Consider the following 24,404-nt stretch of genomic DNA (forward strand, 5'->3'; position numbering starts at 1 on the left):
AGCCACCTGATAAAATAATATTAACTGTTAACAGTACAACACTGTGCAGTGAGACATGGAGTCATTGCATGGACGAAGCTTTCAAGCTTTGTACCCAAACCAGAAGGCATGCAGCTGAGCTGTTTTGCCAGCTGATATTCACACGCCATTTCCTATTCGTTTACATGCTTCATCTCTTGCTAGGCTTCATCTAGATACATATAGTTATTTTTTAGTTGTAAGAATAAAGAACACGCACGTATCAAATATTATAACAATTCACGCATTTTAGTACATACTCTTTAATGTTACAGGCAGGTATTACATTAAGTTAAAATACACTTTTAATCTTTTATATATTTTTTATTATATTTAATTTAATCTTTTATATTTAAAAATTAATTTAATTATTTATTTTTGTAAAGTGAGTCAAAATGATGAATTTAATTTAAAATATTATAAAATTATCTTTAATTTATAATTTAAGTGCATACTTTAAACTATATATGTTATGAGTTAGATATGAAATATGTTTTTTGATATGGAATAATTATATATATATATATATTCTTTCATAACTAAGGTTGGTTTACATTCAAGTAAATATGTAAATTTAAATATATAGGAAATTGAGGAGCACATTTCAAGACATGTATAAGAAGTCTAGGACTTGGAATTTATTTCTTTAACCCTGAGACTTACACACTCCATTTAAGATAGTAAAGATTGGAGTTATAAAAAGTTTTGTAAATGTAATTCATTTATTGATATCTACACTACTCACTCTTGAAGGAAGTCACACCTTATTAACATAATTCTTTTTCTCTCTTCAGCTAGTCACTTCAAGCTTCGAGGTTTTAGTGAACCAGATTGGGCAGCTTGCCCAGTAATAAGAAAATCTATCACTAGTTTTTCCATTTTCTTTGATTCCTCTCTTGTGTCTTGGAAATCAAAGAAGCAACCTACCGTTTCTAGATCATCATTAGAGGCGAAGTATCGTGTCTTGGCAATCAGTGCCTATGAACTCTAATGGTTGAGCTATTTGCTCACTGATATGCATCAAGAAACTTCTTTGCCAGTTACTCTATACTATGACAACCAATCAATCATCAAAATAGCTCAAAATCCAACGTTTCATGAGCGCACTAAGCATATAGAAATAGACTTTTATCTCATTCGCGACAAAGTACATAATGAAACCATTCATCTCATGCCCATTGCATCCAAGGATCAGCTGGCTGATTTACATAGTAAAACACTTTTTTTTTTGTTTTTTTTCCTTGCTGTACAAGCTAAACATGACTGATATTCATGATCCAGCTTGAGGGGGGACTATTAATATATTTCATTCACTATAATTTGTTGTTAATATGTTTGGTACAACTCTTAGTTTCTAATATAGTTGTTAACATAGCTGTCACATGACTTGTATATATTCTTATCCTATTGATGAATACAATTTAGGAACTCATTTTACCAATTCATTATGTTAACACACCCCCCCTCCTATAAATAGCTAGGGGGACTTGTGAAGAGTTGGAACATTCCATATCATCTTATCCGAAGAGAAGCAAAGCAAGACTAATAGCAAGAAAGAGAGTTATAGTTTCCACCATACTTGGTGAGAATTGAAATAAATTGTAAACCATCTTTATTGAGTGAGGTTGAGAGATATTATCTTATATTGAAAGAGTCATTATAATTTTACTTTTAATAGTAAAGATATTTAGTGGTTTAGTCTCGAGATTTTTTCCATTCACATTGAAAGAATTTTTTATGTTAAAAATTCTTAATATTATTCTTTTATTCTTTATTTTTGTTTATTTTTTGTTTATACTAAATGCTTATTTGGAGTCCATAGAAAAGAAAATAATGTTGGTCTTTCCCAACATATTTTAATACGAGTAGACTTTTTTTTTATAAAAAATAAAAATCAATTTGATCTAAACCTAAATAATTGGATTATATAATTTTCTCTCAAAACCAATAGCATAAATAAAACGACATATCTAGACCACAGGCGGCACTAAAGTGAAGTCAAACAACTCAATCAACACAAAGCTATAATAGAATGCTTGTAAAGGGCATGGATCAAGATCAATATGACACTAAAGTAAAACATCCTACAATTCAATCCAATTGACGGAAATGTGGAAATACATTCTTTTTGAAGGAGGAGAAATATAGTTTTTTTTTTTTTTTAATTTTATGAAAAATTTAATAGAAATAAAAGATTTTTTGAATAAAGTAAACCAAACACGAATCTTACACCAAAAATCTGCAAGAATATGTTTGCCAAAAAATAAAAGTATGATAACGAAAACGAAGTCATAAAACTTCATAAGGCTCAGGAAGGAAGATTACGACGTGACATTAAAGATTGAACACAACACAGTGAAACCAGTAGTACACCTGAAAACCTTCCCTCGCCCCGAGGAGATCCAATGCTTAGGATATTTTTGATTTAAAAGAATAAAATGAGTGTGAAAGTGAAAAGAGACAAAATAAAACAAACGATTTCAATTAAAATACAGGCATGAGATTCATATTAATTTTTTAATTTTTTTTTCATCTCAAATGCATCCGATATAAAAGTAACCAAATACTTTAATGAATTCATCACGCATCAAATGGCAATGAAGTACAGAGGAAGAAAAAATAGATGGACCTTGCATGTGTTATTTTAGCACTTAAATGTTAATTTTTTCTTAAGATATTTTAAGTAAATTGGGAAATTTTTCTTACATCAGTGTTCATATGAGTTTAATATGCATGTAATCGTGAGTGTAAAATTTTTACATTATTGGATAACTAAAGTTTATTTTTGGTATAATTTTAAGACAATTATTATAAAGATATATGATCATATAGTTTTATAAAATTTAGTTATTTATTATGCATTCTATTCATATTTTAAGTTATCCAATAAGGTAAAATTTTACTCTCAAGTTACATTCCTATTAAACTCATATGAATACTAGATATAAGAAAAATTCCCTAATTTACTTAAAAATATCTTAAGAATACATAATAAACATCTGAACTTTTTTGAATTATAACTCACGTTACATGACTAAATTTTTAGACTGTCGATGCATTTATTATGTATTCTATCCATATTTTCTTTATATTTTCGAATTATTTTAGTTAGTGTTACTTATTTTTTTTACCAAATTAGTATTACTTAAATTTAGTAAATTGTAATTTAAATTTAAAATTTCCATGCATTATATTAAATTGATAAGTATATAGAGCACATATTTTGATTTCAATATTTTATTTTAATAATTTATTATTAAATTGAAAAAATATTTATTTTGTTTATTCTTATCCAGTAAAATGGATCTCCTGTTATTTACAATAAAGATATTTTATTACGTTTTTCTTTTTTCCTAAGATACATGATTTTTTTTTCATTATCTAATCATGGTTATATTTTTAGTTTTATTTACATAAATTAAAAAATACTTGAGTAATATAAATTGGCATTTGATATAAGAAATGTTTTAACATTTTTTATGAAAATGAATGAAAGAAAAGTTTATTGTGTTTAATAATAAAATGCTTGAGCATAAATGACTCTTAAGTATGTTATTTTATGAATAAGTGGAAATAAAAACTTTTTTTTTACCTTTTACAATTAGAGTAATGCTGAGACCCACATCGGATTAGTCGGTTGGATTGGAAACTAATCCCGTGTTCGATCCAACGCTTCCAAAAAATTGGTATATCCTTAAATCGGTTCAAGCTCATTAAACTATTCGAAAATTCGATAAAATTTGGTGAATTAACCAATTTTGCTTAAAACTATTTCTTTAGCTTTCAAGACAACGATGTTTCTTCTTAAATAAATATTATGATTTATGAAACTTTTAAGTGAAATTTACTTATTATTATCATCATTTTATATACATTATGTTATTTTTTTTTCAATATTATTAGGATATTATATTAAAATATTTAAATTTATTAAAATCGATTTGATATTATTTTGATGCGATTGAACCATTGATCCTTAAACTAATATTTTCATTGGTTTGATGATCGGTCCAGTTCCGAGAATATTGGTAATGATAATGACACTCTTTGTTACAATTTTTTTTCCTAACAATATACTATTTTTTATACATTGTTATTATTAAAATCAAAGGTTAATTACCTTAAACTCAACACCTTTGAATTCTTTCATTAAATAATTTTATAAAGAAAAATTATTATAATTTTAGTGGGAATTTATCTCACTTTATTTTTTATATTTTAACTTTAGATAATGAAGAAGGGAAATTAAAACTATAGTGAATAAATGAAAACACAAAAGAAAAAACCAAAATACAAATAGCCTACATAAAATAAGAATTAGTGAAAGAGGATTAAGGATTCTTTCTACCTTTTTTTTTTTTGGGAAGGAGCGATTATGTCTTCTGCTTTCTTTTTCCTTTGATTTTCTCCGTGCAAATGCGCAATCCACCAATCATCTTCCACCACGCAAAGAATGCCTATAAAATGAAAAAAAAAAGTAATCCTTGGGAAGTAAGCATAGTAAAAAGTTTTTTTTTTTTTTTCCTTTCATGTGTACCTAACAAGTGTCACGTACTACATCAAAAAAAAAAAAGTGTCACATACACATATAATGCACCACATCGACGAAATGCTAACTTCAACGAAAGAGAACTAATGGTTGAACTCACATGATAAACAAAATATAGTTTCAGAGACTATTTTATGAATTTCTTTCAATCCAAAAAGTAACGTTACAACGAATAACAGATTCAAGAATTAAAGCGAGTAATTACTCTTTTATCATTACTTGCAATGACCTAATTGTACATAGGACTAAAGACTCCTAATTTGAAAATATTTACCTGTTATGTTGTTACTCTTGATTGGGGTATAATTTCTTATTGTAAACATATTTAATCTACCTTGCAATTGGGTTATATATTGTGGATTTCAACTTCTCATGAGTCTTTAGGTTGACATTGTAGTTAGGTCGAACTAGATTGATCTATCCAGAATGAATTCGATTATTTGGAGGCAAAACAAAATTAATTTTGATCAAATGAATATTAATTAAATTATTAAATATAGGAAAACTATGTATTTTATGAAGACGTCATTTCTTAGAAAGTAGTCTTTTTAACCTTAAGAAAGGTAATAGTAATTGAGATGATGGGAGTCAATGCGGGGAGAGACCTTGTGAGGGCCATGCGTGTGGGGAGTGGAAGCCCATACCGTTGCAAAGTGCAATGGTGAAGGGAAGAAAAGTAGCAACGCAAGTGGACAAAGGCAATTTATTCACCCAAGAAACCCCCAACCCCAACAACACACAAATAATTACAAAGAGACGCCAACTTCCACGCAGAAATAAAAGTAAATAAATAAACAGTAAGTAAAGCTTAAGCAATGATGTTGACCCAATTCGAGGTATTTATATTTATGGGAATAATTTATTTGATGAAAAAATTTATATATATATATATATTTTTTTTTTTACGTAAAATTCATTTGGATAGCATTAATCTACGATGAAATAGATTAAGATATCTGAAATCTCAAATATAAAAAAAAATAAAAACGTATAGTTATAATGATAAGAGAAGGAAGATTAGTTGTGAATAATTAAGACAGAAACATACGTGGCAGCTTAGGGTTCACCCCAAGTCCTAAAAAAGCCCTCCCAGCCTTCCCCCATTTCCCCCCAACCCAAACGCTGAACAACAACCACACTCTCTACAAAATTGATGGTCCCACCGACGAGCGGGTGCCGGAATCGGAGGCCATGAACGGCGGTGCCACCACCGCCACCTTCCGATCCATCCTCGACAAGCCCCTCAACCAGCTCACCGAGGATGACATTTCTCAGCTCACTCGCGAAGACTGTCGCAGATTCCTCAAAGAAAAAGGTCTCTCTCTCTCTCTTTCTCTCTCTTCTCTCCTCCATGATTTCCGGCACCTGATAAACCTCCATTCCCCTAGATACATTATTATATTATAATTAAAACATTAATCCCTTGCTCGCTCGGGATGCGGGTTTTTTTAATTATAAATTAAATTTAACGAGAACGATATTAATGAATTAATAATTAGTAATTAAAATGTCCAAGACACGTGTTCGTACAGGGATGCGCAGGCCTTCCTGGAACAAATCGCAGGCGATCCAACAGGTCATTTCCCTGAAAGCGCTGCTGGAACCTTCCGACGATGATACTCCTCCTCCTACCGCCATGCACCACCGTAGTCATGCTCCTCCCCCTCCACCTCAACCTCAATCTCAAGTGAGTTACTTTCTTCTTCCTTTCACCTTTGCTTCTGGAGCCTCTAATATTATCTCATGAATCGTGGTTGTAGGTGAATTTGACTGAACCTCCTCCTCCGCCCAAGGCTCCGCCACCTGAAGAATCCTCTTTTCATGCTGCTGAAGACATTCAGAAACCTGCGTCGTCTGGGGAAAAACCTTCGGAAACTAATGACACCAACACCAACGTTGCTAGCCCCAAGTTTGTTTCTTTCTCTCTCTCTCTCTCTCTCTCTCTCTCTCTCTCTCTCTCTCTCTTCATGATTTTTAATGCCTTTTTTTGTGTGACCGTCATAGTTCTTTTTTTAATAATTTTTTTTTAAGGTTTTGGGGTGTGGAATCTCGTCCAAGCTAGTTGGATCTTTGATGTTGCTTTCGAAACTTTGTGGGAAGAAAATAATGTGGTTGGTAAGGTGTGTTTTGGAGTTCAGTGAAGAGTGAAGGTTGTGGACTAGAGGGACTAGATAGGAGGATTTGGGTGGTTAAAACTTTAAACGTTACGGTTTGCTTTTGGTGTTAGCTTGGAAAATTGGCTCATTGTTTTGTTTCTTAAAATTTTTTGTGAGGTGGGAGATGATACGGACGGTGGGTTTTTGGTATCCATTAATTGTATGTGGGTGGGCTAAGTGGAGGAAAAGCTGTTGGTGAACTAGTCTTAAGGGTCTGTTTGGATAAATTTTTCCATAAACTCTTCAGGAGAAAAAAAAAAGAATTGGACTTCTCCTATAAGCTAATGTTAAATTTTATAGAAGCTTTTTCTTTTAACAATTTAACTTCTCCAAAAACTGAAGTGTATAAGTTGTTTTTAGCTTATGGGAGAAACTCAATTCGTTTTATATTCTTATTTTTTCCTATACAGAAGTTTGTCGTGGGATCATGGGTTGGTGCTTAAAGTGAGGTTAGAAAAAGGTTTATGGTCATTGGGGGGGGGGGGGGGGATGATTGGAAAGTGCTACCTCCAGAAGCACTATGGATTTCTATCAATTCCAAACAACCAGTTGGCGCATGGGAAGCAAATATCTGCTGTTTCCAAATCTAGATATCCCTGTAACTTTAATATTGTTGTTATTCTATATTTGTTGCATTGTGTTTGCACTTTTGTTGACTAATTAATATTTAATTGTTGGTTTTTGTTTTCCATTCATGCCCAACCTTATACGATTGTGTCATGCTTTAATTTAAAATTTTCTATTTAGATATCATGATTGAGGTGGAGACAAGGTTCATGCAGGTTAAATATGTGGCAAATATCAAAAGGAAGGAGGGAAGTTCCTTAGGTGTAAAAGTGATTATTTTAGGTTTAATATCATGAGTCTCAAGATTCAAGGAGTACAAACAAATAAGAGTGAAGTTTCCATCCATAAATTTGTGTTGGTCTCTGTCAAGGCTTGTTTTGTTATTTCTAGCATCTAAACAAATGAACCTGTTTATTTGTGGATAACCAACAACCCTTGATTTCAGCCATGGATATGGTAGGAAATTGTATGTTATGTGGATATGGAATCTCTTGGAAATTTTGCTTTCAGTTGCAGCAAGTGGTAATCATACCTAGCTGAAAAGAAAGCTGACATGAGTATTATAATTAGGTGTTAGGAACCTGGATGAGAAAATAGAGAAAAGAAGAGAAAGATTGTATTTCTTGATTAAAAATGAACAAGGCAAAGGAAAGCTAAATCTCCACCAAGGGTTTCCCCTTGACGAAGGGTTTCCATTTCCAATAGAGCTAATGTTCAGTTTTCCAGATGATAACAAAACAGAATGAAGCCACTTCCCTTGCATCCTTCTATTTATTTACCTTACTAACCTCGTCTAACTAACTAATATTCATGTTTAAATTAAAAACTGCCCTTGTGCCGTTCTTTACAAAAATAGGAGTCTAGGATAGTGATTAACTGTTCAAAACATTCTTTACATAGTTACTTTCCCTATGAATAGAGCGATCTGGTAACCTAAAATGTCAATTAGCTTAGATTCAATACATTTTGCATTAAAAATACGTGACTAGTTGCTGGCCAGTGTTTCTTTTATGTATTGTCCATTTGTACTCTTAACATTACTTACAAATGTGATCACAGAGGGTGTGCAACTAGTGGATCATTTGGGCAAATGACAATTTTCTATTGTGGTAAGGTGAATGTCTATGATGGAGTCTCGCCTGATAAGGTTGGTAATGATCCATCCTCTTGCATAAATAGTTGGCCATAAATCCAATAAGATTTCACCTTTCAATGCAATGTATTTGGATTTGCAGGCACGAGCAATCATGCAGCTTGCGGTGAGTCCTGTCCAGTTTACTCAAGATGATCCTTCAAATGGAAATGCAGCTGTTTGGCCTTCTCCTTGCCACTTACCAATGGATAAGGATGTCCTCATTCCTGTAGATACAACAATCCTTCAGGTTGCTCAATCAGGTAGCAAGTGGGTTGAAAGATTGCTTAATTTTTCTGAAGTATTGGTACTTTGATGTGCAACGGAATGAGTCTTCTTCAGTGCCCATTGCATAAAAAATTGGAATTCAAGGAATGATTTCATCTGATGAACAGATGAAGAAAAATATTGTAGTCTTTTTATTAGTTTAACTATCCTGATTCAATATATTTCTTAAAGGAGGATACAATGCCAAGTTGCCTTGCTTTGAAATCATGAAATAGGGTTCAAGCTAATAGTTGCTTTTTGTTGAACTATTTCATGTGTCATGTTCGTTGAGTTTTTCATGCTACTGGTTGTTCCGTTGCTGTGCAAGTTGAAAAATAATTGGATGTCCAGTCATTATTATGACCAAATTCACTCTGAATGCCTAATATTAGAATTATAGCTTTTGAGTCTGTGTCTTGAAGATGGACAGGCACAACATCTCTGACCTGATAAAATCATGATAACCTGCATAATTTTGAACTAATGTTAAGATCCACATATGTACACCTTTTGCGGTATTTATAACTTCATAATTGGTGTTCTGAATTGTATTTTACAGATAAGATGATGGAATATCCTCTGCAATATAGAGAGAAAGGTAGCATAGCTCGTGATGCTGGTAAGTATAATTAACTATTTGGAATTTTCAGTCTGCTAGAACTTGTTCTGTTTTACGGCAAACTTGCAGAAAATTTTGAAGTAGAAAATTGAAATTTCTGATAAACTAATGGCCTGAATTTGGACCCTTGCTACTTCCTTTATTGAATTTCTTTTAATATGTCCTCCCCATTTCTTTTCATTTGATTTGGTTAGTCTTTGGAGGTCCTTTTTTGTTTTTTTCCTAGGCATACTAGGTCATGGTCTTTATGAATTAAGAAAAACAAAATTCACCTACTTGATTTAAGGTTCTTTCTTGGATAAACCACAATGGCTTTCTTTGATCTATTTAGCCCATGGGAAAAGGCTTTTGTTGTTATTGCTACCATTGTCCTAGAGTTATGATGTTATGCCACAATTTTTCTACCTTTGTTTTGAATGTAAGCTCCACTTTTGAGTGCAAGAGCTTCTTGTATACTTTACCATCATGTCTGCTAGTAAAATTGCTACTATTAGCTGTAAATCCCCTCCCTCCGGCATGCACACAAACAAAAAAAAAAAGCTACCATTAGAGAGGTTATCAAGAAGGATCTCGAACTTAATGATTTGGATAGAAGTATGGTACTTGATAGAACATTATGGCGGAAGTTGATCCATGTAGCCGACCCCACCTAGTGGGATAAGGCGTTGTTGTTGTTGTTGTTGTTGTTGTATTAGAATTGCAGTGTATTTCTAGATTCAGCTGTGTTGTGTGCACTTCTAAATTGATCATATATGTATGGGTAGTGGTGCTGATATCATTCATCAATTATGTCCCCTCTACTGGTGCTCATAATTGCCAGCCATTTTAGTATCTAGGTAATGTGCACCTGCTCCACTTAAATATCTGGTGAACAGAACTTGTTGTTCTTCGCGAATCTAAATGCAATGGAATATGATAAAATCTTGTAGGTTGGCTGTACTTTATCATTACGGGTATAAGAGGATGATTTTTGTTGTAATAAATTGTTAAAATATCAAATAAGTGATATACAACTTTAATGACATATATTTATGCACCCACATGGTAGCATAATATTCATCTTAGATTGCAACTATCTTTAAGAGGTACAGAGAATTGTTGTTTAAACTTTTAAAGCATTGTAATAAGTTTCCATACATCAAATTGTTACAACTTAAGTATTCATAATATATATATATCGCTTTCATAAGATGTAGAGGGTCAGGCAAGCAGAAAAGTGTCATTGCAGCGATATCTTGAAAAGCGTAAGGACAGGTATTTGCAGTACTGAACTGCCATTTTTATAGACATGTATTCCAGCCATTGTGTTACAAGTGTATATACTTTTAGTGATAGCCCGCTGAATTATTCTCTTAATCTGCCTTCTATGTTAGGGGGAGATTGAAAGGCAAGAAATTGACTGGGATAACTTCATCTAACTTCGAGATGTATTTGAACCTTCCAGTGAAGGTCCATGCCTCAAATGGGAATTCAAGCCGTAGCAGTACTAGCTCTCCACCACAGCCTAGACTGCCTCTAGTATCTAGTGGTTCAGCTGACAACCAGCTAAAGGTTGCCCTTCCCATTGATCTCAATGACAAAGGTTGGTTGCAATCTTCTCATCAACTGCTAAGTAACAAAACACATTTTTTCTTACAAGAATGTGATAATTAGCCTTCAACAAGATTTTAAAATTATATTAATAATTGATGTTACCTTGTAAACTGCTTCTAAGAGAACCTTGTAAACTGATGTTACCTTTTATGACTAGTTTACATATAATATTTGTGGTGGTGATTAAAATGAATATGATGAACGGTCAATCTGAATGCTAGGTAACTAAAGTATTTTTCAATATTTTGTCATAAATTTATGTTGTCTCAGTGTCTTTGCAGATGTTCAAGAATGCTAAAACTCTAACTAGATAGATTATGCAGAGTTGGGACTCGTATATGAATGATTGAAGAGAGATGATGAAAGTATTATAACTGAAGAGACCATAGCGTCTAGCAGCCTACTGCAAGAATTGGACTGCTCTTAGACTGGTCGATTTTAGTATCTTTTAACTGTTTGGGCAAATTTCTTTTGTTTAGGATAGTGGAGTGTCCTGCTTACCTGATCAATTTTGTAATCTAATTTCATCCTTCGGGAATTTCCTGTTACTGAAGTTTTAAGATTTTATGAGTTGAAATGTAGAGCCAGGAGCAGCCATTTTCCGAGGAATATATGATATGTAAATTCATGGCGCTGCCTCTTGTTAAATGTTAATAGCTTTTGTGCAAAGCCAAACCACTCTCTTACTCTTCTCTTACGTTTGCTTACTCTCTTGTTGCTGGTTTTGATTTTCTTTCAGCATACGAATGACTTGAGTAATTTCATTGAATGCTGATATTTTGTAGGATAAATGTGTTACGCCATAATCAATAATGCCAACCTTATTTTGGCCGCAAACAACCTTTGAATTGACTAGAACATTCTGGTTTAATTTATATCTTCATTTAAAATATTATATGTTGTGACCGGAAAAATATGATTAATTATATAAATGTCTAAATTTATTGTCATGTGATGTAAAAAGTGATATTCTGAAATTTTACACATTTATCTGCCACAAAATTAGACAGTTAACAAGAGAGTGCAAGCACTCAAACAAAACGACGATAACGATATTTTTTTTCCAGGTGGAAACACCCGCCACACGTCACGCGACGGAAGACGAAGAGATGGTAAAAAAAAAAAGAGGAAATATATGCGCCACAATAATGTCATGTGGTTTTTAATTTATTATTTTTTAATGTCTTGGGATAACAGATATATAAAATAATGTCACTCTGGTCAGTTGCAATTTAGATAGAGAGAACAAATCAGAGTAATTGGAACTTGAAACTTGTCATTCATTCATGGCGATTGAGGTGTTTTCTCCATGAACTAATCTGAATCTAGTTCTAGGAGTTTTTGTTATTAATAAAAAGTTGGGACATTACAGGCATGGTTGATGGACGAAAGCAATGAAGATCCAAGACTCCCTCACCGCCGCAATCCCAACAAGTCAGTTTCATTGGACCAATTAGCAGAATTTGGGGTGTTATACTGGAAGCTGAATCCAACTATCTATGAGAACGATGAAGAGTTGGCCAAGATTAGAGAAGATAGGGGATACAACTACATGGTAATATTCTATTTTTTTCTTCTTAATTTCAATTCATTTTATTTTGTTTTCTGTAATTAGATGGTGCTTGAATTGTTACCTCTTCATTGATTAACACATGATATGAATAGTATTTAGAATTCCCAGGATAATTTGAATTTGAACATACATATATGACTGTTGCTACAGTAATCAGTGAAGTTCAGGAAATAAAAACAGAAATATTAAAAATTTAAGGACTAAAAATATAATAAATCCTGCAAAATTTTTACTAAAAAGAATTTCCAAAATATCTTTTTACTTTTTGGAGAAGAGTGTGACTCCTGGGATAGGACACGCAGAACTTAGTAGCTACACTATATTGCTCTGAGACTGAGTCCATCTCTTAGTACTTAGTAGTATATTTGCTAAGAGCCTAAGACTAAACATGTTCTTGCCTGTTTATGAGTCCTTTCAAGTTTGCTGTTGTTTGCTAATCATTGTTACGAATATTCTAGGTGGTATAAACATTTGTTTGCATCTTATGCTGTAGGACCTGCTTGATTTATGCCCAGAAAAGGTGGAAAATTACGAACAGAAGTTGAAGAACTTCTACACTGAGCACATTCATCAGGATGAAGAGATTCGTTATTGTTTAGAAGGAAGTGGCTACTTTGATGTGCGAGACAAGGATGATCGCTGGATTCGCATTTTGATCAAGGCCGGTGATCTTATCATTTTACCCGCTGGAATCTATCATCGCTTCACCCTAGACCCAAGTAACTATGTGAAGGTATGAAAGTCCTGTGCTAACCACAGCCATATATTCTCTTGTTAGGGCTTCATTTTGGGATGTGAAAGGAAGAAAATGATGCTGGTTCAAGGTTGTTTAAATTTATCAAGATGCTTTTCTAGGTTGATTAATCATTGTTTTGTTGTGGAAATATGTGCTTGTGTGCAGTTAATGAGGTTGTTTAAGGGCGAGCCAGTGTGGACAGCATATAATCGACCACAGGAAGACAATCCTGCTAGAAAGGAATACATTAAGGGCCTGACTGAGAAATTTGGAGTGCCACTTGCAACTCATTAGGGCCCTGAAATACACTAGTAAATCTTGTTTCAGATATTACAGCTTAAGGTTTGTGATGTAATTGTTAGTATATTATTTGCGTAGTTTTATCATAAGAGAAGACTTGTCTATGAACCTGAAACATACCAAGCATGAGATGAAACAGACCTAAGAGCTTATGATATATGTTTATATACTACTAGTTCTTGTCTCTGTGAAGCTGCTATTATGTTCTGTTTGCCCGTGTTCAGTTATTTAGATCATGTTTTTCCTTTGAGGAGATTAGTGATACTGGCATATATTCACGGGATGTAGGCTTTGAGAAAGTGTGCGATTCATAACACATTAATGTTAGGAATTATAAATAATTAGTGAATCGTGTTTATAGCATTTGATTTGGTTTCCCAATGATGAAATATGCGTGGAAACATGTTTCGTGAATCGTGCTGTCATTGCATTCGTGTTGTGTTCCATGCTTGCTTCAATGTCCACGGGTTTCTAAGGTAATATTGATGAATGTGTGAGATGGAATGGAATATGAGTTCAATTTTGTATTTGGTGTGTTTCAAACATACAATGGAACTAAGTATGAAATTAAAAAGTAGCATGTTTTCGTTTTACTAAAAAATGTGTAACTAAAAGGAACAAATTAAAACTACACATTCTAATGTCTTTGTTCGCCGAACGTTCTCGAAGTCTCATTTTTTAAATGAAGAATCCTTATTAGTTCGCCGAACGTTGTTTAAGGTTTTAACTTTTGATAATCGCAATTAAATTTGAATCTACGATAACTTGTTCGACTAAATTTGAATCTACGATAACATATTAATGCTAACTTTGAAATAAAGTACTATCAAATTAAATTCTTACACGCAACCATAACGCATGCAACATGCGTGGTGTGAAAGGAATTTTTGATGGCTTTTTTTATTTATTTAGTTGACCTTTCAATTTGGATCTGGAATCTCGAGAACCCTCATTTACAATTTTAACCGTAGAAATCTTAGTCTTGCAAAACATTTTGTTTAAATATTAAAATTAAAATTAGTATGTTGAGTTGTTGACCTTAGCGTTTGAAGTGTCGATTGGCAGGTAAAAAATGGTTAGTAAATATAGTGATTTATTGTTAATTAAATTTTATAAATATATAAATGTGTATATAAACGTTTCAGAATGATAAAAAAAATATTATTTGTTTAACCAAAATGATACTGATATGATGATTTCTCTTAAAAAATAGTAAATAGATAAATCATGATAAGTCAACATAAACTGCATGTATGCAGGAATCCAACTCCAATTTTCCATGGTGATTTCAGGCTTTCAGCCTCAGAAATTCATTTTACTATGGATTTTTGCTTCACACGCCCAAAAACACATATGGATGTTATGGGTTCGATTGGTTTAAAAGAATGAAAAAAATAAAATATTTGAATTAAAATAGAGTTAGAAATATGAGACTTTTAAAATTTTCATCTCAAATGTATTCAAAATGTAATTAAAGTAAATACTACCTAAAGTTTGACTTTTTTTTTATATATAATTTCGTGCATTTTCCACAACTCCTACCATTCTATACCTCCTGTTTGAATTGTATACAATTTTTTTTCCCAAAAAAAACCAAATTATTATTTACATGCTTGGATTGCTTTTATTTTATAAATATTTTTCCATTAAACTTTTGAAAAAAAAATGTTTTAGAAAATAGATTTTCACTAATTTCTTTTAAGGATCATTAATTGACAGTACAAATGTATATTTAGTTTAAATTTTTAAAAATAATTATTTTTTTAGAAGGCTTTTAATAAAACTAGTTATTTTTTTAAAAAAAGTGATTCATAAATATGCGTTAAATATCACAAATAATTTAATGCTTTAGTTTATTGCTTTTAAATAAAAATTGTAATAATATACGAAAAATTATAAAAAATAAAAATGTTGCCAGAAACGGTTATATCATACAAATTACTTATCCTTTTATTTTCAGAAGACTATTTTACATAAAAAAATTCCTTTAAATTTCTTATTACTCTTAAAAACAATATTTTACCACATTATGCATAAAACTTATTTTTGCATTATTTTATAAGTTAACAAAATAATTATAGAGTTCTATGCATTAATAATATAAAATGATTTTATATTATCATTCAATTATAAATTATCATTTATATGTTTTTTAAGATAATTATTATAAAAATTAATAAACTTGCCATATATAATAATTATAATTGAACCTTTGTGTAAAAATTACATTGTTGATATATAAATTTTTTTTTTCTCATCGTTAAAAAAAGAGGGATTGATTTTGGAGTTTGAAGATTGTAAGGAAGGAGATCTGTTGATGAAGATGATTTTGGGAATTTATAGTATTTTACATTTAATGAAATAAATTGTAAACTGAAAGAAGGATAATATTGACTCCAATTTGCAAAAAATAAAAGAAAAAAATATTTTTTTTAAAAAAATAAAGGATTAAAATGATTTTTTATAATAAAATAAAAATATATTATAGCCAAAATAACAAAATATTATCGTCACAAGGATATTCTTAAGTAAGAAACAAAAGCAAAATTGTCCATCGGCGAAAAAGGCTATTTTGGTAAAATCGGATGTGCAATTGAGGGGTTTATAAATCGCGTAGGCATTAAGCACAGGATTGCAAAAATCCGATCAGAAAACAGCATCGAACCCGTCGTAGCAGAAAAACTTGTCACCATGGTTTCTTCCGACAAGGTATTATTAATCCAACTCTCTTGTTTGTTTCCTGTGATAATCTTTTTTCTCTTTTTCCTTTGTTAATCAGCAAATTGTACCTTTTGCCTTTAAGAAAATACTTCTTCGCTTAGCTCTGCTTCGACAATTTAGCGCAGATTTCATCATGAATAATTATGTTAATTTTATTTGAATTCAACTTGGCTATTTGTTTGTGTTTGTGGAATATTTTTAAGTTTTTATGAGGAATTATTGATATTTTCGTGATTTGTTGCGAAGAAATTTGTGGAAAGAACAGGCGCCATGTTACCCAAAAAATTCCTTGGAGTTTTGAAATGGAAACCTTTAAGTAACGAGTAAATTATGCTGACACGTCAAATTTCTCTCGGACACCACAACTATGCTAACTCTGCTTAATTGTTTGAAAAAGATTACACCGTGAGTGTATCTCTATAAGGAAAGGATGCTGTAAATGTTAAAAAAAAAAAAAAAAAAAGCTGGGAGTTGTGTACAATCTTGAGAAATCTCAGGTGGTGTCAAAGTAGTTTATTCTTAAGTAATGCTGATTATCATTGTTCCTACTCCTGGAGAACTTACTTTTTGTCTCAATGTCTTATACGGTATTATGGCATTCGTGTGGTGATATTTCTAAAGCCAGCTATCTATTTGAAACATATTATTTGCTTTCCAATTACTAGCATATTCTTAATCTTGTATATATTGATCATGTGCTCAAACTATATCAAATCAGTTAGACGTGTACTTCTGCTGCTGCTACTTTTTCAGTTGTTGAGAGGTTATATGAATTCTTCATTAAGAACTCCCGATAAATAAGAGGATCTTATTATTTTTCATTTTTTCATAGGATCCACGAGAGGATGTCCTTCAAGCCTGGTACATGGATGATAGTGATGAAGATCAAAGACTCCCCCACCACAAAGAACCCAAGGAGTTTGTCTCGTTGGACCAACTTGCTGGTAAGCTTCTTGTTGCATTTATCGGTTATATTTATGTGCAGATTAAGGGTTTTACGCTAACATATGATCTTTGACACGTGTTAAATTGTAGAACTTGGAGTCCTTAGCTGGAAACTAGATGCTGATAACCATGAAAATGATCCAGAGCTGAAGAAGATTCGTGAAGAGCGTGGTTACACCTACATGGTTTGTTATACTAATGTCTCATCATAATGGCTTTGAATTAACTTTCCTTCTACTCAATATAAATGAATATATGTTGAGAAATATCAACAATATGCAAAAGAGTCACTATAATTTTAATTATGTCTAACATTGTGCACTACTTATGCATCTTTGACATTCTGGCTATGCTTATATTTTTAATAATTCAACCCGAGTCACCTTTTCTGCAGGATGTTTGTGAGGTCTGCCCAGAAAAGTTGCCAAATTATGAACAGAAAATCAAAAGCTTCTTCGAAGAGCATCTTCACACTGATGAGGAGATCCGCTTTTGTGCTGCTGGAAGTGGTATGAACTAATTTTCTGCTTTACTTTGATTTTCTTGCTACCTTGCCTACCATTTTAAGTTGCTAAATATATCATGTTTGTCTTTAGGCTATTTTGATGTTAGGGATCGCAATGAAGCTTGGATTCGTGTGTGGGTCAAGAAAGGAGGAATGATCATCTTACCTGCCGGAATTTATCATCGCTTTACGCTAGATGAGAGCAACTACATTAAGGTATTGATTGCATATTTACAAGTATTCCTCTGTCCCATTTTTTGGGAACTTGATGTTTTGAAGTCAGTTCTCCGAATACTTTATCATTGACTTTGCCCCGTGCCTTTTTTGTTTTTTCAACGCTTTTTGTGAATCTGTTTTTTGTATTTTTTTTAAAGAAAAGCACATGATTGCAAAAATTTGTTTAGTTGTGTTCTCATAAATGAAGGTGGAACTTGCATAGTTATCAATTTGCACAGTAGTGGAAAGTCACAGCTGCTGGCTGCTACCATAAAATTATAGCGTAGAGTTTTTGCATTGAGTGATAGCAGCCAAAATTGCAGCTGAACAGCATCCAATTAGTGGCGGATAGCCAAAATGCCATTCACGCTCAACCATCCATTTTGTGGCCAAACCTTGATATTAGCCAACACATATTCCAGCCAAACTCACCTCCAACCTCTGTTGTAGTTTAAAAAAGTAGAGATAACAGGGCCTTGTTTTACTATGACACTTCATAGTTCATTAGTGTGATGTAGAGCAAAAGGTTCCAATCTAGTAGGGTTTGGAGAGCGAATATGTACATGCCTTTACCCCAGGGAAGTGGAGAGGTTGAATCCATGCCCTCTGGTTCACAAGGTAGCAATCTTATTGTTGCAATTGCACCCTTACATCAACTAATATTTCTGCCTCTGGCACCCTTACTTTCAACTTGCAACTCACTATAAATTCCATCTTATTATTTATCTCCTAGCCTTCATTTTTATGCTCTCACTTCTCTTATTGTTTAATTATAGCTTAATTTAATGGTGAATGTGTTAGACTATGACTTATTTTATTTTATTTTTAATTACGCATATACCTTTTCGGATATTTTTTTTGAAGCATTCGGCTCTGTATAGTATAAAATATAAATATAAATTTTTATTTTGTATTTATAATTTTCGCTATACTGGCTATAGCGGTTTTGGAGTGGGTCGCTCTGTGTTGCTATCTAGGATTGATGAATATAGTAAACTTGAGATATGACATCATGCAATCTTATTTTATTGATGCATTTTCAACCTTTCTTTTTATATTATTTTTTGATTAATTTACTCTACATTATAAATGCTTACACAATTATGATGTGCAGGCTTTGCGTTTTTTTGTTGGTGAGCCAGTTTGGACTCCATACAATCGTCCAAATGACCATCTCCCTGCAAGGTATGAATTAATAAATTCTATTGTCTTAAACAGTCACTCAATCAGAGGCTTTTCTTTCAATCCTCATAAAATGATTTCAATGCGCAGACAACAATATGTCAAGGATTTTGTGGAAAAGGATGTTAGCAACCATGCTGTTGATGCCGCCGCGTAAGATCTGGTTCTGCCTAATCATAGTACCACATGAAAAGGACCAAGACTTTGTTGCTAAAGTAAGGTTTGAAAAAAAGAAAATAATGGTGTCTTTAAATAAAGGGTCCTGGCTTGTTATGCCTTGATGTACCCTCGCCAGTGTTTTTGTTGCCTGTCCCTGTATAAAGATTGCATTGTATTATTATTAGAATTGGGTACAGAATAAACATAAGCATATGTTAGTATGCTGATGTATATTTATGTATGCTTGGGCTGTATTTAAATTTTACGAGATAAAATTGAAGCGGGAGAACCTAGCCTAAAATATAGGTGACGTCATAGATAGATGTGGTTTAGTGTGATGCTAATATTTTTCATGATGAATATCTCATGCGCTTTAAAGTTGTCCATCAAGTATTAGTTTTTCCATCTGTGGAAAAGAAACAGATTGCACTTAAGTGTTGATTATGGTTTTTCTTTTGGCTTCTCTTTTTGTTTAAAAGTTGAGCTACATACAATTTAAAAATTCTATAAAAAAATTTGTTTTAAGGAAGAAAGAACAGAGAAAAAGAAGCTGATCAGACGAGCTTCTAGGTGTTTGTTTATTTTGGTAACACACTGACTTATATCCCTCTTCGATTTCTGTTCAAAATACACTGCCTTCAAGTTGAATGACTATTTGCAACTTAGTAGTGTTGTTGGCTTGGGTCTATATAGCTCATTGCATATGGAGCTGCTCGTCTAAGGGAAGTGGTAGTGCAAAATAGGTGAGGTGTGGTAAGGCAAAGGAATTAGTGGTCATGTAGCAATCGATCATATGGCATTGGTGTTTGGCGTTTTTAAGTCTGGGTATGGTGCTTCATAGCATGGTTAGTCTTGGTTAACATTAATAGTTGATTAGAACTGGTCATAAAATTGTTTTTCACTTTATAACAACATTAAGATTATTTTCACTTTAAAATAGTGTAATCCAATTTTTGTAAATTAGTTAACATAACTAAAGAGGAACGTGTAGTATGTCTTCAGCTCTAAGTATAGTTTACTATTTCTTGTGCATTAATTGACACTTCATTTGTATTTTTCATTGAAATTTGTTTATGCTCTTAAGAAAATTGGAGGAATTATTTGTGAGGGATTTATCCCCTCGCTGAATTGTGATGAATTTATGCGAAAATAATTATCTTGCTAAATTCAAATTTCATTTTTCTAAACCTCGCAAAGGTTTTGCAAGAGATTTACGAGGGATTTGTAAAGGAATAACTCCCTCACTAAACAATTTACCAGTTTTGTTAGGGAACGCAAATTAGTCGCTATTTCCTTGCTAATTAACAAGACATTATTAGCGGAAAAAAAAATGTTCCCTTGCTAATTCACGTTATGTGTGTAACACGATAGTAAAGATAAAAGGAGGGAAAAAATATCTATAATAACATCTTCCTAACCTAAGTGTTTCACGTGATATAAAACTTACTGAAATAAGACAAGACAGGGGGTGGAGTGAGCCTAGAGTAGAATAAGACTCCCTCTTAAACTCTCAACTCATATCCTTTTTACCCAAATTTCAAATTGATTATTGTTTTTCTTATTTACCGACACAAAAGCAAAGAATAAAAACTTTGTTATTTCAATTATTTAATTTTGAATTAATATAGAAGAAAATAGAAAAAATATCTTCAATAGATTTGCAAAATTTGGGATAAGAAGATAAATATTTCTTCTAAAAATGACTTTTGAATAAGCTAATAAGAAATAAAGTGGGAAAATAAATAACCATTCAAACTGGTTCTTAAAAGTAAAAGATATAATAAGTTAATAGGTTAAGTTTATTATATTAATCCACTATGTAAATTAAAGCAAAATAAAGTAATTTATCTTATTTTCTTCATCTTCATCTTCAAACTTGGTGTTTTAGCTAAGTCATGCATAGCTAGTCCAAGGCATAGGACGTGTACAATGAAATGATGAATTTTCTATTCTCTGTTTTACGCCAGTTCTTAGAAAACTCTTGGTTCTGTGAGTGAGATCAGTGGTCTTAGTTGCATGACAAAAAAACTACCCCTAATCAAGTTTTGCCAAATATTAGGCGCAATAATTTGATTCTAAAGTTTAAATTAGACAAAGAAAATATTAAGTGCTTCAAAGAAAAACAAAAACAAAAAGCAAGATATGGGACCCTTGTCACTAAGCTTTCATTTTCTTTGTCGTGCCTGCCTTTTGAAATTTGGGGTGTCGGGTATATTCGATGCCGTTCTAGTTCTACACTCATCTCTAATCTTTAATTCTAATCTCTAATATTATTATAATAATTTCCTAAAAAAATTATTATTATAACACTAAAATATTAGCCAAGTGCTTACACGTGTCTGTCTATTTGTGATGCAATAAAGTTTGGCCAAGTGTCTCGTGGCTACATGGCTACTAGGCATGGCAATTCTCATTTATCACTAAAAAGCCTAGGTATGATAATTCTCTCCGCAACTCGGGGACCCCAATGGAGACTGCCCCAATCGGGATCGTGCGATCGGGAAAAAATTCTTCGCGGAGACAGGGATGAAAATAAAAAGTCCCCCGTAGCTAATTTGGAGACGGGGATGGAAACTATGCTCCCCATCCCGCAGGGTCTCCGTATCCCCGCGTATATATAATTTTACTTATATATCCTTATAACTTATAATATGTATAACATAAATATAAGGGTTAATATAGTATTTTACTAGTAAAAAACTACAAAATAAAATTATCATATATATATATATATATATATTTATATATAAGTAAATCTCACAGGTCACAAAAACATAAAACATTACCCAAACCCTAAAACGCCACATCAAACATTCAGACTTCGTTCCTTAACTTCCTTCTTCACCTTTGTTCATTCTTCACTGCTTCACATTCGTTCCTTCTTTATCGGTCGTTTTACCGTTTCATACTGTCTTCACCCTCTTCACTTCTTCACTTCTCCACCATTCGTTTTACCGTTCCTTCTTCATTGTTCGTTTCAGCCGTAAACTCGTGAAAGCCTTTGTTGCACCTTTTTCTTCTTCGAGTCGCACTGTGCATTTCTGGGTTTCACAACTTCGAATTGTTCTTCCTCTGTTTTATTTATTTATATAATTGGTAATATTGTATATACCTTCTTAACAGTTATTTTTATATAATTGATAATATTGTAGATACCTTTGTATCATAGAACTTGGATTGTAATAGTCATATAGCCTTTTCAGAGATTATAATTGAACATTTTTGTTTTAATGGAATCTACTGAGTTTCTTTTCACAGTATTTACATATAGCTTTCCATCTTCCCTCTATTTTCTTTCTTTTGAAATGTGTCCAAGCAGTGGAAGTTAATCCTCTTTTATTTGGACTTCTTTCAACATCTTCAACTTCTTCTATATTTGGAGAATTTTCTGCTTCTTCCACCGGATTGCTTTGTGCGTCATTAGCAACTTGTTGTGTTTCTAATGGAGCAATATTATTAACGGATGGATCAATAGATGTACCCATTTTCTGTACAACAAACAAGTAACAAAATTTATAAATATGAGTCATGTAAAATTATAAATGCACAAATCTAACTCTTATTGCTAGATTACAAATTTTAAACTCAATGGATCAGTCAAGCCAAAACATCACAATAAGCTAGTAGAAGAACAAAGAATTGAAAATACAATAGAAATAAATAAATAAAACAGAGGAAGAACCATTCGAAGTTGCGAAACCTAGAAATGCACGGTGCGACTTGAAGAAGAAAAAGGTGCAACGAAGGCTTCCACGAGTTCACGGCTGAAAGGAACACGAACAGTGAAGAAGGAACAGTGAAGAAGTGAAAAGGGTGAAAACAGTGTGAAACGGTGAAACGGTGAAACGAACGGTGAAGAAGTGAAGAAGGAACGAAGGTGAAACAGTGAAAAAGGAACAAAGGTGAAGAAGGAAGTCAAGAAATGAAGTTTGAATGTTTGATGCGGCGTTTTAGGGTTTGGGTACAGGAATACGGGGACCTACGGGACGGAAAACATAGTCCCTGTCCCTGAATTAGCTGTGAGAGATTTTTCATCCCATTCCCGTCCCTGTGGGAAATTTTTCCATGAACACATGCTCTGAATGAGGCAGTCCTCACGGGAATTCTCCACTTGCGAGAGAAATTGTCATGCCTATATATTACTAGTTATTAGTATTGTTTAAAAGGGATAGCAATCTCAATATACACCTCATGAAAGTCTAAGATCGTTAATTTCATTTAAATCCTGCTAGCTAGAAGTTTCACCGCTTATTCTGTATGCAACTTACCCAAGGAAACATACAATATAGGGAAAAAAAAAGCCACTTATCCAATTTTGATCATAATGGATTCCTTTTGGCCAACAGTAGATATAGAAGGCTTCACATAATTTTGTGTGTAATATTAGTGTGAGAAAGGGACAGTTATTGTTTGACAAGAGGATAAATTATTAAATATTTTTGAAGAATTTTTTTTAAGTCAACAATAAAAGATTTCTTTCTTCAGAATAAGTGCAATTTAATGGCGATTATTTTTTTTAAAAATCCTTAAAATAAATTTTAATAAAAAATTGAAATTAATTCAAAAGGTATTGTAGGGGAGGAGTAACCCGGTGACTGTGGGTGTGGCAGGATGCTTGAATAAATAATATTAATATAATATTGAGTAAATACATAATTTTGTTTTTAAAGTATGAAAACTAATAAATTGGTCATTAAAAAAATTAAAATTAAAATTAAAATTTAGTGATAAATTGATTTTTAAATTTTATGACTTAATGTTAAATTAATATTTTAAAAATATAATTTATTATTAAATTAATCATTAAATATTATTATTATAATTTGATAACAAAATATCTCACAAATTTAACACTAGAATTAATTTATCTTATTTTTTATATATTTAAGAATTAAATTTATTTTCTCTTTTTTTGAGGAGTGAATTTTTTAGCTAATCTTTGGCTATGAATATGAGTATTTATCGTATAATATAATAATAGATGTAAAACTTTTTTAATGAATTTATGGAATAAAATAATATTGTCTAGAATCAGATATTAATTTTGACAAGCTTGAGTCGCTGATATCCACCTAGTCCATCATATTTAGTTCGCCGATTCTACACGTCTCCAAACGGACCGAATCTCCGTGACTCTGTCTCTATGCTAGTTCGTGCTAGGTCATT

The 24,404-nt window shown here is 32.3% G+C and overlaps 3 protein-coding genes across 5 annotated transcripts; all 3 read left to right on the plus strand.

Annotated features, from left to right (window-relative positions):
• Nucleotides 1–5,606: 5,606 nt before the first annotated feature.
• Nucleotides 5,607–11,593, plus strand: LOC114403167 (protein TIFY 4B-like). Of its 3 annotated transcripts, none has more exons than XM_028365951.1 (9): nt 5,607–5,882; nt 6,100–6,254; nt 6,328–6,476; nt 8,350–8,437; nt 8,526–8,685; nt 9,249–9,308; nt 10,505–10,562; nt 10,682–10,890; nt 11,172–11,593. In XM_028365951.1, the coding sequence occupies exons 1-9, from the start codon at nt 5,759–5,761 to the stop codon at nt 11,213–11,215; spliced, it is 1,047 nt and encodes a 348-aa protein (XP_028221752.1). In that variant the 5' UTR covers nt 5,607–5,758; the 3' UTR covers nt 11,216–11,593. The 3 variants fall into 3 exon arrangements, with proteins under 3 accessions (XP_028221752.1, XP_028221751.1, XP_028221753.1); XM_028365950.1 differs by having other exon boundaries at nt 5,608–5,882; nt 10,499–10,562; XM_028365952.1 differs by having other exon boundaries at nt 5,610–5,882; nt 10,499–10,562; nt 11,183–11,593.
• A 497-nt stretch (nt 11,594–12,090) lies between these two features.
• On the plus strand, nt 12,091–13,733 carry LOC114403168 (1,2-dihydroxy-3-keto-5-methylthiopentene dioxygenase 4-like). Its single transcript, XM_028365953.1, has 4 exons — nt 12,091–12,199; nt 12,274–12,456; nt 12,968–13,207; nt 13,376–13,733. Exons 1-4 carry the CDS (start codon nt 12,188–12,190, stop codon nt 13,502–13,504), a joined length of 564 nt encoding a protein of 187 aa, XP_028221754.1. The 5' UTR covers nt 12,091–12,187; the 3' UTR covers nt 13,505–13,733.
• A 2,346-nt stretch (nt 13,734–16,079) lies between these two features.
• LOC114403774 (1,2-dihydroxy-3-keto-5-methylthiopentene dioxygenase 2-like) lies at nt 16,080–19,677 on the plus strand. Its single transcript, XM_028366930.1, has 7 exons — nt 16,080–16,219; nt 17,064–17,175; nt 17,267–17,361; nt 17,571–17,685; nt 17,773–17,897; nt 19,012–19,082; nt 19,170–19,677. The coding sequence occupies exons 1-7, from the start codon at nt 16,202–16,204 to the stop codon at nt 19,234–19,236; spliced, it is 603 nt and encodes a 200-aa protein (XP_028222731.1). The 5' UTR covers nt 16,080–16,201; the 3' UTR covers nt 19,237–19,677.
• Nucleotides 19,678–24,404: the final 4,727 nt, after the last annotated feature.

Source organism: Glycine soja, chromosome 20, assembly GCF_004193775.1.
Source record: "Glycine soja cultivar W05 chromosome 20, ASM419377v2, whole genome shotgun sequence".
In the NCBI taxonomy this organism is placed as follows: Eukaryota; Viridiplantae; Streptophyta; class Magnoliopsida; order Fabales; family Fabaceae; genus Glycine; species Glycine soja.

What these genes read in the sequence shown, in the direction of transcription:
- LOC114403168 (XM_028365953.1), top strand. An exon ending in ATAGGGGATACAACTACATG is followed by an intron (nt 12,457 to 12,967) that starts GTAATATTCTAT and finishes CTTATGCTGTAG; the next exon opens with GACCTGCTTGATTTATGCCC. An exon ending in ACCCAAGTAACTATGTGAAG is followed by an intron (nt 13,208 to 13,375) that starts GTATGAAAGTCC and finishes GCTTGTGTGCAG; the next exon opens with TTAATGAGGTTGTTTAAGGG.
- LOC114403774 (XM_028366930.1), top strand. An exon ending in AGCGTGGTTACACCTACATG is followed by an intron (nt 17,362 to 17,570) that starts GTTTGTTATACT and finishes CCTTTTCTGCAG; the next exon opens with GATGTTTGTGAGGTCTGCCC. An exon ending in CTTTTGTGCTGCTGGAAGTG is followed by an intron (nt 17,686 to 17,772) that starts GTATGAACTAAT and finishes GTTTGTCTTTAG; the next exon opens with GCTATTTTGATGTTAGGGAT.
- LOC114403167 (XM_028365950.1), top strand. Translation starts at nt 5,759, where the DNA reads ATGAACGGCGGTGCCACCACCGCCACCTTCCGATCCATCCTCGACAAG. An exon ending in ACCAACGTTGCTAGCCCCAA is followed by an intron (nt 6,477 to 8,349) that starts GTTTGTTTCTTT and finishes ATGTGATCACAG; the next exon opens with AGGGTGTGCAACTAGTGGAT. An exon ending in CCTTCAGGTTGCTCAATCAG is followed by an intron (nt 8,686 to 9,248) that starts GTAGCAAGTGGG and finishes TGTATTTTACAG; the next exon opens with ATAAGATGATGGAATATCCT.